The sequence below is a fragment of the Brachionichthys hirsutus genome, chromosome 12 (assembly GCF_040956055.1).
Source record: "Brachionichthys hirsutus isolate HB-005 chromosome 12, CSIRO-AGI_Bhir_v1, whole genome shotgun sequence".
Lineage (NCBI taxonomy): Eukaryota > Metazoa > Chordata > Actinopteri > Lophiiformes > Brachionichthyidae > Brachionichthys > Brachionichthys hirsutus.
Genome location: NC_090908.1, coordinates 5,771,260 through 5,781,627, shown reverse-complemented (window position 1 = coordinate 5,781,627; position 10,368 = coordinate 5,771,260). Strand labels below are relative to the sequence as shown.

At 43.1% G+C, this 10,368-nt stretch overlaps 1 protein-coding gene across 1 annotated transcript; it reads left to right on the top strand.

Moving 5' to 3' along the window:
- The first annotated feature begins 1,165 nt into the window (after positions 1-1,165).
- On the top strand, positions 1,166-8,966 carry dbr1 (debranching RNA lariats 1). Its single transcript, XM_068746753.1, has 8 exons — positions 1,166-1,362; positions 1,439-1,563; positions 1,644-1,724; positions 1,803-1,888; positions 1,970-2,194; positions 6,605-6,682; positions 7,223-7,368; positions 7,912-8,966. Exons 1-8 carry the CDS (start codon positions 1,166-1,168, stop codon positions 8,651-8,653), a joined length of 1,680 nt encoding a protein of 559 aa, XP_068602854.1. The 3' UTR covers positions 8,654-8,966.
- Positions 8,967-10,368: the final 1,402 nt, after the last annotated feature.

Genomic DNA, 10,368 nt, shown 5'->3' with positions numbered 1-10,368 from the left:
AGTTCTAGCGGTCTTGTTTCCGTTGAAAGTCCTTAGTACATAAGGACCCGTCGGGTCGCCAGAGCAAATCAACTTTCTCCACTTCACCCTGTCCTTTGCATCGTCCTCCCCAACACCAGCCACTCTCATGTCCTCCCTCGCTACATCCATGTATCTTCTCCTGGGTCGACCTCTATCCCTGTTCCCTGGCAGTTCCATCCTCAACATCCTTCTACCGATATAGTCCCTTTCTCTCCTCTGGACATGTCCAAACCATCAAAGTCTGGCATTATCTCCAACACATCCAACCTTCACTGTCCCTCTTATTGCCTCAAATCTAATTCTATGCAGCCCTGTTTTCAAATAACAAAGAAATTCTGTTTTACTTAGCATGATGGACAGCAACAACAAGCTATCGTTACAGGAAGTATTCTACTATAGAATGACACTTCAGCACTTGAATACATCCAAGATAAAAACAAGTCATTACTATAAATGAAAAGTCAAATGTAAATCTTAATACAGATCCTTTCAAAATCACATATTACTGTATACTCTTCTGATACAAGTTAACGCAGTTCCCAGGCACTTATATCTGTGACAGTCTTTGGTCAAAATAGCAAACAGATGCTGCAGGACAGCGTTTCTCTTTTCTTTCTCAAACAGCTCTGTCAGAAAAACCACTGAAAACAAAAGTTTTCATGCATGTGCACACACATCTTGTGCACGTTCTAAAAATTTAGATTTCTGCCAGACACCTTTCAGTAGGTAATTACAGAACAATGCAAGATGGACAGGATGGTTTATTTAGCTGTTTTGGGGTTGATAATGACCCAATCCCACCATAATAGTAATGTAGAAACATGGGAAAAGTGCATTTTTCATAATATGGGACCTTTAATATAAGTAATATTCTGTATAGAAAAGTTGATTCACTGTGGCGACCCCTCAAGGGACAAGCTGAAAGTACAGTAGTAGTAGTGTAGTTTCTGTATGGAAAATATGAACAAGTTACTGAGCGTGGGACAGTGTTAGTGCTTTGAACACTGTTTTTTTGTCCCTATAGGTCACTGAAAGGATATTTACTGAGTAGCCTCTGTATGTGGAGACTGACAGCCCCTAGGTGAACAAGGAATACGAACAGACTCTGCAGCTCTCGCAAACTACAGCTGACCCATAGCGCAACATGAAGATTGCAGTAGAAGGCTGTTGTCATGGGGAGCTGGATAAGATATATGAGACAATTACTTATCTGGAGAAGAAACAAGGGGTGCAAGTGGAGCTACTGCTTTGTTGTGGAGACTTCCAAGCAGTGCGCAATGAAGGAGACATGAAGTGCATGGCAGTACCCGCCAAGTACAGAACAATGCAAACCTTTTACAAGTAAGTTCTATTTTCTTTTTCTTGTTTCCAACTAGTTAGGTAACTTAAAATGTTTATACTTCCATCTATATGGCAGATACTATTCTGGGAAGAAGGAGGCTCCAATCTTGACCATTTTTATTGGAGGTAACCATGAAGCTTCCAATCACCTGCAGGAGTTACCTTATGGGGGCTGGGTGGCACCCAACATTTATTACTTGGGTAGGGGCCAGCTCATGGTCAATGTGATTATTCTGTTCTATATGTTCATTCGCATGCTTAACCATACCATATTTTCGTAGGTTATGCAGGTGTAATTCGATACAAAGGAATTAGAATTGGTGGTGTATCTGGAATCTTTAAGTCACATGACTACAGAAAGGGTGACTTTTTTGACTATCTTAATTGCTATAATATTTTCACTCTATCAGCTGTTTTATGATAACTTTGGACTTTTGAAGGTCACCATGAATTCCCGCCATACAATCCCGATACACTTCGCAGTGTCTACCACATCCGAAAAAGTGAAGTATTCAAATTAAAACAGGTAAATCTAGATTTATATTTCTCATGCACACAGTAATGAAGACTTTCAATTTTTTAATTCTGAGTGTTTATCACCACTTAGATTCAGATGCCCATAGACATTTTCTTGAGCCATGACTGGCCGCGTGGAATCTACCATTATGGAAGCACAGGGGACTTATTGAGGAAGAAGAAATTTCTGCGTCAAGAAGTGGAGTCCAACACCCTGGGAAGTCCTGCTGCTGAGGAGCTCCTGGCTCACCTCCAGCCCAGCTACTGGTTCTCTGCACATCTTCATGTAAAATTTGCCGCCATGGTGCAACATCTGGTGAGAGTGACATCAACTGTTTTTCTGTTAATCCCATTATGAGTTGCTGGTGACCTGATTATAAAAATCATATTTATATATTAATGTAGTACATTAAGAATCTCATAGAAATTGAAACTTAGAACTCCTAGGATCTCTGATAGGATATAAGACGTGTTCATACCATCACAATTATGACCACAGAGAACAATTACCAAGCAAACTGAGATTGTATTGTTCTCTTCTGCTCATTTGAAGATCATTGTACAATCAACAGGTTTGTCTGTTTTTTCATGCATGTATAATGACGTGTTTTTTTCTTTAATGCTGTTTCCTCTTCATTACACCTCTTCTCCGCTGTCTGTGGAAATTTAAACATAGTACCCACTCAGGTCCCTGAACACTTTTGCATTAGTTGTAGTATTGTCAGAAGTAGGCACACATGCTAGGCTGCAAATAGATGGAAAGAACTTCAAAAACATGTGATTCTCATAACATAACAATTCAAAATGATTTAACTGGTATTTTTTCATGGTATTTTTTATTTCTATTCAATTACATTTTATTTATATAGCGCCAGATCATAACAGAAAGTTATCTCAAGCCACTTGGTGTAGCAGGGAAAGACAAAACCCAACTTGACCCACAAGAGCAAGCACTTTGGTGACAGAGGGAAGGAAAAACGTATTTTTATCAGTCCGAAACCTTGGACAGAACCTAAGGCTCACAGTGGGCGGCCATCTGTCTTGACCGGTTGGGAGGGGAGAGAGAGATGGAATGAAGGAATAGTTATTGTCATTGTAACAATTGCATAGAAAAATTAGCATTTTTGCTAAAATCCTGCATATTTACGTCTATTAGATGCGTCTGTATAGATGTTCATTAATGTGCACTGTCCCTATCAAATAAATAAAATAAATAAGAGACAAGTGCACGGTTTAGATGAGGCAATAGCTGCACTTAGGGTGCTTTCACACCGCACCAAGAGGACTCGGTTCCTTTGGGAGCAAATTCCTGTATTTATAATTAGTTGAAAGGTCTGCGTTCACACTGTGATTTCTTCACAGAACGAACTTTCAGAGCAGCATCACGTGGCTAAAAGGGCAGCTCGTCGATTGGACAAAGAAGAAGGGGAAGTCCCTCCCTCCCATGTTTTTTTTTTTTTAGGGTGCTTTTAAACTGACCAGGGTTTCTTTCCTCGGATAATCTGCCCCGTTTGGGCCAGTGAGAACGTGCATCCGGACTCTGGAGAGGATCAAAAAGGTGCCTGAAAAGGAGGGTCTTGGTTCCTTTTGGCGGAGCAAAGGCAGGATCAGCTGTACGTAGTGACGCTACGCGGTGCATCTCCGGTAGAGGAAGTACAGTGCGCACTCCAAGCTGCTCTGCAGGGGAAGCTCGGCTACCAAAAAAAACACGTTGTGAAATATGTACCGCTGTGTGTAGATTTCATTGACTAAATGTGCGTTATAATACTTTAATCTTTTGTTCAGAACCAGCTACTTATCACCGGTAACTGACACAACTTCTCCCCGCAGCTCCACGGCGCTTTTACACAGTCAAACGCGGAGCGGAGAGTCAGCTGTTCAGCAGCGCGATAGTTTTAAATTCCGTTGTTCTGAACCGATCCGGAGACTTTACGGATCCCCAGCAACTTTGTCTTTGTTAAAAACGACTCGCGTTGTGTAACATTTATGATTTAGGCCAGAACTATGAGCTTCCCTCCTTGAATGAGCATCAGCCGCAACTGCGCAGTGCACACTCAGCAAAAAAACATGGGAGAGGGCGGGACTTCCCCTTCTGCTTTGTCCAATCGACGAGCGCCCCTTTCAGCCACGCGACGCTGCTCCGAAAGTTTGTTTCTTGAAGAAATCAGTGTGAACGCAGACCATTCAACGAATTATAAATGCAGGAATTTGCTCCCAAAGGAACCGAGTCCTCTTGGTGCAGTGTGAAAGCACCCTTAGTTGCTGCAAGTTAATGAGGGATGAAACTATGCAAATAACTTACTATCAAGAGTAACAGTTGTATCACTAATTCCATTGTTGAGGATGGGTCAGTGCCACAAGTAGGCAGACGCTGAGGAATGTTGTCCCTAATATATTTCTTTTTGTTAATGACGAAGTTCATGAAATCATCATTACTGCAACCTGTGGGAACAGAAGGGTCAATAGAGCTGGCGCTTTGTGTTAGCCTAGCTACAGTGTTCTTAAAGGGCACATATTATGAAAAAACAATTTTTCTGATGTTTCTACACTACTTTTATGGTGATTTTGGGTCATTATCAACCCCAAAACAGCTAAATAAACCATCAAGTGAATCCTTCGTAATTTGCGTAGGTCTGTAATCACCTCCTGAAACATTCCTGGAAGAAAATGTGCCCCTTCTGACGTCAGGAGGGTAAAATGTGCACAAGATGTGCATGCATGTCTGCATTCTGCCCGTCCACCCTCTATGGCATTTTCCCTGCATAAAGTTTATTTTTGGTGGTAACGTTCTGAAAAAGTGGGCAAAAATGTTTTAGTGTGTGGTGAACACTTGGAACGCAACTGCTTTATGGAGCGGGGGATAGACAGCGATAGACCCTGGATGGATTTAGGATTCAAAGCATTTTTATTCCATCCTGAGTTGATTCTCAGATGATCGCGCCATGTGTGCGTGGGTTCATTGGCAGATCGAGCTGAAACCACACACTCCGTATTAGTTCAGATCTGTAAGATGTTTGTCTTCATGTGACAAGAAGATGAGGGAGAAGTGTAAAATAAAGCCTTCATGATTCCAAATATTTTTTATTCCATCCTGAGATTATTGCCGTCAACACGCTCGGCACATCCTGCTTTCTCTGTCTCCTGTATGAGTTGAAGAAGAGGAGCAGAGTGGATAACGTTTATTTTTGTGGAGCGTTTCTGACAGAGCTGTTTGAGACAGAAATGACGGACGCTGTACCGCAGCATCGGTTTTCTATTTTGACCAAAGACTGGCACAGATATTTCATAAGTGCCTTAGAACTGTGTTAACGTGGAAAAAAGGGTATAATATTGAACCTTTAATGGGGCAATGGAGTCAAGCGTTGTGCACATCAAGTCCCCAGCACTACCTACAAGATGTTCAATTTGGGGCGGGATAAAGTTACCACACGACTCCTCAGTAATGTTAAGGCTCGATAAAGAGTTTAATGCTGATGGGATTACTTCTTTGAACACCATCTAGTCAAGGCAGTTCTGTTTGATGGCATGTAGTCCAATAATAAATGAATTGTGGTGGTCAGATGCAAAAGGGTTCAGTGGAAATACAATTAATTCATCAGTATCAATACCATATGTGAGGACCAGAGCCAAGGTGTGATTAAAGCTGTGGGGGGGTTCTTTCACTCTCTGGGAGAAGCCAATTGAGTCTAATAATGAGATGACGGCAGTAGCAAGGCAGTCGTCACTGACATCTACATGACTGTTAAAATCTCCCACAACAAGTATCTGTTCTGTTTTCAGAACTAAGCTTGTTAAAAATTCAGATATAAAATCAGAGTATGGGCCTGGAGGGCTGTAAACTATAACAATCAGGACTGGCTGTCTTGATATCCATGTTGGGAGTGAGTGACAGACTGAGAATATGACTTTCAAATTAGGTATAGTTTAATTTAGGTTTAGGGTTAATTCGGAGTTCCGAGTTATAGATGGCTCCACCTCCTCGGCTGGCGTCTCGAGAAATGTGAGAATTAACATAACTGGGAGGAGTGGCTTCATTTAAACTGATATAATCTTCAGGACCTAGCCAGGTTTCTGTAAAACAGAAAATATCTACATGCTGATCTGAAAAGATCATTTATTAAAAATGCCTTCGAGCTAATATTTAACAGTCCACATTTAATAGTTCTACTACAATTAATTTCTGTGGCGGTAGTATTTATTTTCACGAGGTTTTCAGGAGTAACGCCTCTTCTGTATAATTTAACAATCTTAGGGGGTCAGGGAACAGACACCATTTCTGGGGTTTTGAGTGGGTGACTGATCTAAAGGATACTCAGAGATGGGTTTAGGACTACATCTCTGTCTCCTGGGCCGGACTGGATTGTCAAGGTTTTGGCTGTCTAACAAACTCCGACAGATTTCTAGAAATTAGAGCTGCATCATCAAAAGTAGGATGGACACCGTCTCTCCTAATAAGACCAGGTTTTCCACAGAATGTCTGCCAATTATCTATGAAGCCCACGCCATTTTCTGGACGCCATTTTCTGGACACCACCTAGATGGCCAGCGGTTGAGTGACAACATGCTGCTAAACATATCGTCACTAGTCAGGTTGGGCAGGGGCCAGAGAAAACTACTGATTTTATACAGGTCTTTCTCTGGGAAAAGATCCTGCTCTCAATAAGACTTTTTGTTTCAAGAAAAGGATTAAATAAAATTGACAGACAGATAATTGCTCTTTCTTTAGCCCAAAGGTAATGCTGCCCCACGAGTAACCAAATTCCTGTCCCTGGATAAATGTCTGCCCTATCGGGAATTCTTACAGGTGAGAAAATATATTGATTCATTTAAATGTACATGTTCTGGTTTAAAGAAACAGTTAACCTAAAAATGTAAATCATATCTTCTTTCCCCAATGTAATGAAAGTAGGGTGCATCTGCGGATCTTCACAGCAAACAATGTTGGAGCATTCTGTTCGTCTGAAAAGGATGGCGATTTGTTTTAAAATAATTAATAAGCAACAAGAAGATGAAGTGATCAGAGCCATAGAGACCATCCCCTTTCTAAGATGATCTTCACTCAGCCTACAAGCTAATAGTGTTGGCATGTACCCTGCTTGAGAAAGATGCAGCAATTCAAGTTAATGTATGGAGACAATCTCTGTGCCATACAAATAACTAAAACAATTAAATGTTACACATTTCAATGGTACAAGTCACTGTGATAACTTTCTCCAGCACATGAACATGGATTCAATCATGTGCACCTTTGAGACAGGGTGTACTTTTTGCTTGGAGCTCGTGTGAATATTGCATTTTAAAATGGTTTCAAATAATGTCCTTTTAACTCAGTTTTTGTCCACAGATTGTGGATGTTCCGGAGAGACCAGGATCATCTGAGGGTCTTGAGTATGATCCTGAATGGCTTGCTATTCTGAAAGCTACTAACAGTCTCCAGAGGACCACCCCACACCCCTGGAACCCCCCAGAGGATAATGGACTGCATGAACGGTAAAAAGATTGTCTTTTAAGGATTACAGGCTGAGCAAATCCAATGATCCACTTCAAGACAACCAGACATTGTTCAGGATTAAAATGACTTGTTGTTTAATGAACTGCTCAATAAATTGCGTAGTTGAAGACAGTTTCCCCTCAGATGTGTGCAGATTGGACATACAGGGGGTTGCCGATTTACGATCACAATTGTTTCCTTTTTTTTTGTTTTAAGAGGACTTGGTTGTAAATTGGCCCTTGTTAAATTACCATAAGTATATTATGCTGCATCATGATACCGTAAATGAGGGGTAGAAAGAGAAAATTTCCTCTCGGTAGACATCATGGGTGAGACAGCAGAAAGTGTCGTACACTTTATTCACTCGCTCGCTTTCCAGTATGTCATAAAAACATCTCATATCCAGACAAAAAACAACAAACCAGTGCGGTCAGAAAGTCTTAAACCACATTGGTTGTAAGTCGATGACCCCCTGTAATGTCAACTGTTGTTTTAAGCATCTGGTTATGTCTTCTACAATGACAACTGTCTCCACCTACCAGGTGGGACTTCAGCGCTTCGGAGGTAGCTATGATGCAGGTGGTGGAGGATCTGAGAGGTGAACTTGCTATTCCAGAAAACTTTAGCCAGACTGTGCCACCCTTTGACCCCAACAAGCCACAGCCCCACACTACCCCCAGCTGCAGCACCAACCCACAGACCACCGAGCTCTGTGCCATATTAGGCCTCACTGACATCTATGCACAGGCTGGGCAGGGAGGCGGTGAGTTGGACAGAGTTCAGGACGGTACTGGCAGGGAGGAGGATATTGATGAAGATGAACAAAGTGTAGGAAGTTGGGATGAGCCCAGCAAATACCCTAGCGACATCTCAGGATTATTAAATTCATTTAATCCTGATGAGATCACAATAGAGGATGAGTGGGAGGAAGAGGAGATGGATGAGGAGAAGTTAGATTTAAAAGAACCAATGAAGGGAGATCAGTCCTCTGATGCCTCTGCATCGGCTATCCACACCCCTGGTCACATGATTCTGCCTGAACCCAGACTGGATGGATCACATCTGATGAATTTACCACCTCCCCTTCACTCCACCCCATCAGCAGCCCAGAGTCGGTCGCCAGGAGAAATGGAAAGATGTGAGGAGGAGGAAACTGCGGCACGCATCCTGAAACGCACCAGTGATGGGAGCGGGGATCCTAACAATGGTCCTACAAATTCCAGAATTAAACGCAGGAACCTGCTCATATATGCTGCAGTAGAGAATGATGAGGGTGAGGATTAGAACGGACAGAAAATGATGACTCATGTCACTTTGTATCATTCTCTATATGCTGAAATCAATTTGTAAAACTTGCTTCCAGTTTCTTTACTTTTTGTCATTTGAACAGCTGCTGGTGCAAGCTGCACAAAGCAGAGCTATGCTTTTATTAAAATGCGCCCTTAAAGCAGTTTCTAGAAAGCCATTAAAATGTGTCAAATATGATTTTCAGATTTTAATGCAACCCTTAAAAATCCATTAAAGATCTGTTTGTATATTTCTTTCTTCAAAGTTATAACTTCAAGATTGCATTGAATGAAAAGAATGTAAACTTAAAACCGTGACATGTCTGTAGGTTCTCAATCATCCAGGTCTGAAGAAGCCTCTTGGATGAGAGGTGAAAATGTCTTAAATAAACATATTGCCCCCCAGCTCAATGCCTGTATGTTGGAGTTTACCCCGTTAAACGAGAGGGTAGCCTCCCTCCACCTTCGGGTAGGGGGGGGCAGATCCTGACTGTTGTTTGTGCCCATGGTCCAAACAGCAGTTCAGAGTATCCACCCTTTTTGGAGTCCTTGGAGGGGGTACTGGAGAGTGCTCCTTCTGGGGATTCCCTCGTTCTGTTGGGGGACTTCAACGCCCATGTTGGCAATGACAGTGAGACCTGGAGGGGTGTGATTGGGAGGAATGGCCCCCCTGATCGGAATCCGAGTGGTGTTTTGTTATTGGACTTCTGTGCTCGTCACAGATTGTCCATAACAAACACCATGTTCAAGCATAAGGGTGTCCATATGTGCACTTGGCACCAGGACACCCTAGGCCGCAGTTCGATGATCGACTTTGTAGTCGTCTCGCCGGACTTGCGGCCGCATGTCTTGGACACTCGGGTGAAGAGAGGGGCGGAGCTGTCAACCGACCATCACCTGGTGGTGAGTCAACTCCGATGATGGGGGAGGCTTGCCGGACAGACCTGGCAGGCCCAAACGTATTGTGAGGGTCTGTTGGGAACGTCTGGCAGAATCTTCTGTCAGAAGGAGTTTTATTTCCCACCTCCGGGAGAGCTTCGACCATGTACCGGGGGGGAGGCAGGGAACATTGAGTCCGAGTGGGCCATGTTTTGTACCTCCATTGTCGAAGCGGCCGATCGGTGCTGTGGCCTATGGAGCCACAGGAGTGCATTTGCTTTTCCCGAGACAGCTTGATATCTGAAGACGGCGTGGTAAAACAAAAGCCCCGCCCATAGCCATTCTGTCCAGTGTGACAAGTCGATGTCCGATCACATGATTCCGTACATGCTCCCTCAGCGCGCGTGACTGGAAGGAGGGTCACAGACAGGAAGTAGACGAGCCAACAAGCACATACTTCGCGCCAACGTCTAAAAGCACGCAATGGAGTCATCGATAGCGAAGCTTTTGAGAGAAGCTGCTAACAGGCTGGATTAGTTAGAATCATCACCAAGCTAGTCACCTGTACCAGCTGCGTCTCCACGAGATCCCGTGGTTGGTAAGTAGCGGGGCGTTTTCCCAACCTATCGAAAATTGACCCGATTACAGATGAAATATGTCCTTACTTGTAAATACGTGCATGAAGAAAATAACGTTTGTGTAGCATAATCTGAGATATACGCCCTAGAACAGCCAGGTTTTTTCTTTCGTGGTTAACGTTTACCGGGGGAGGCAGGGGACATTGAGTCCGTCCGAGTGGACCATGTTTCGTGCCTCCATTGTCGAAGCGGCCGA

Bases quoted from the DNA above. Each gene is read 5' to 3' on its own strand.
- dbr1 (XM_068746753.1), top strand. From the start codon at position 1,166: ATGAAGATTGCAGTAGAAGGCTGTTGTCATGGGGAGCTGGATAAGATA. The intron at 1,363-1,438 runs GTAAGTTCTATT...TCTATATGGCAG, and splicing joins ACAATGCAAACCTTTTACAA to ATACTATTCTGGGAAGAAGG. The intron at 7,369-7,911 runs GTAAAAAGATTG...TCCACCTACCAG, and splicing joins GATAATGGACTGCATGAACG to GTGGGACTTCAGCGCTTCGG.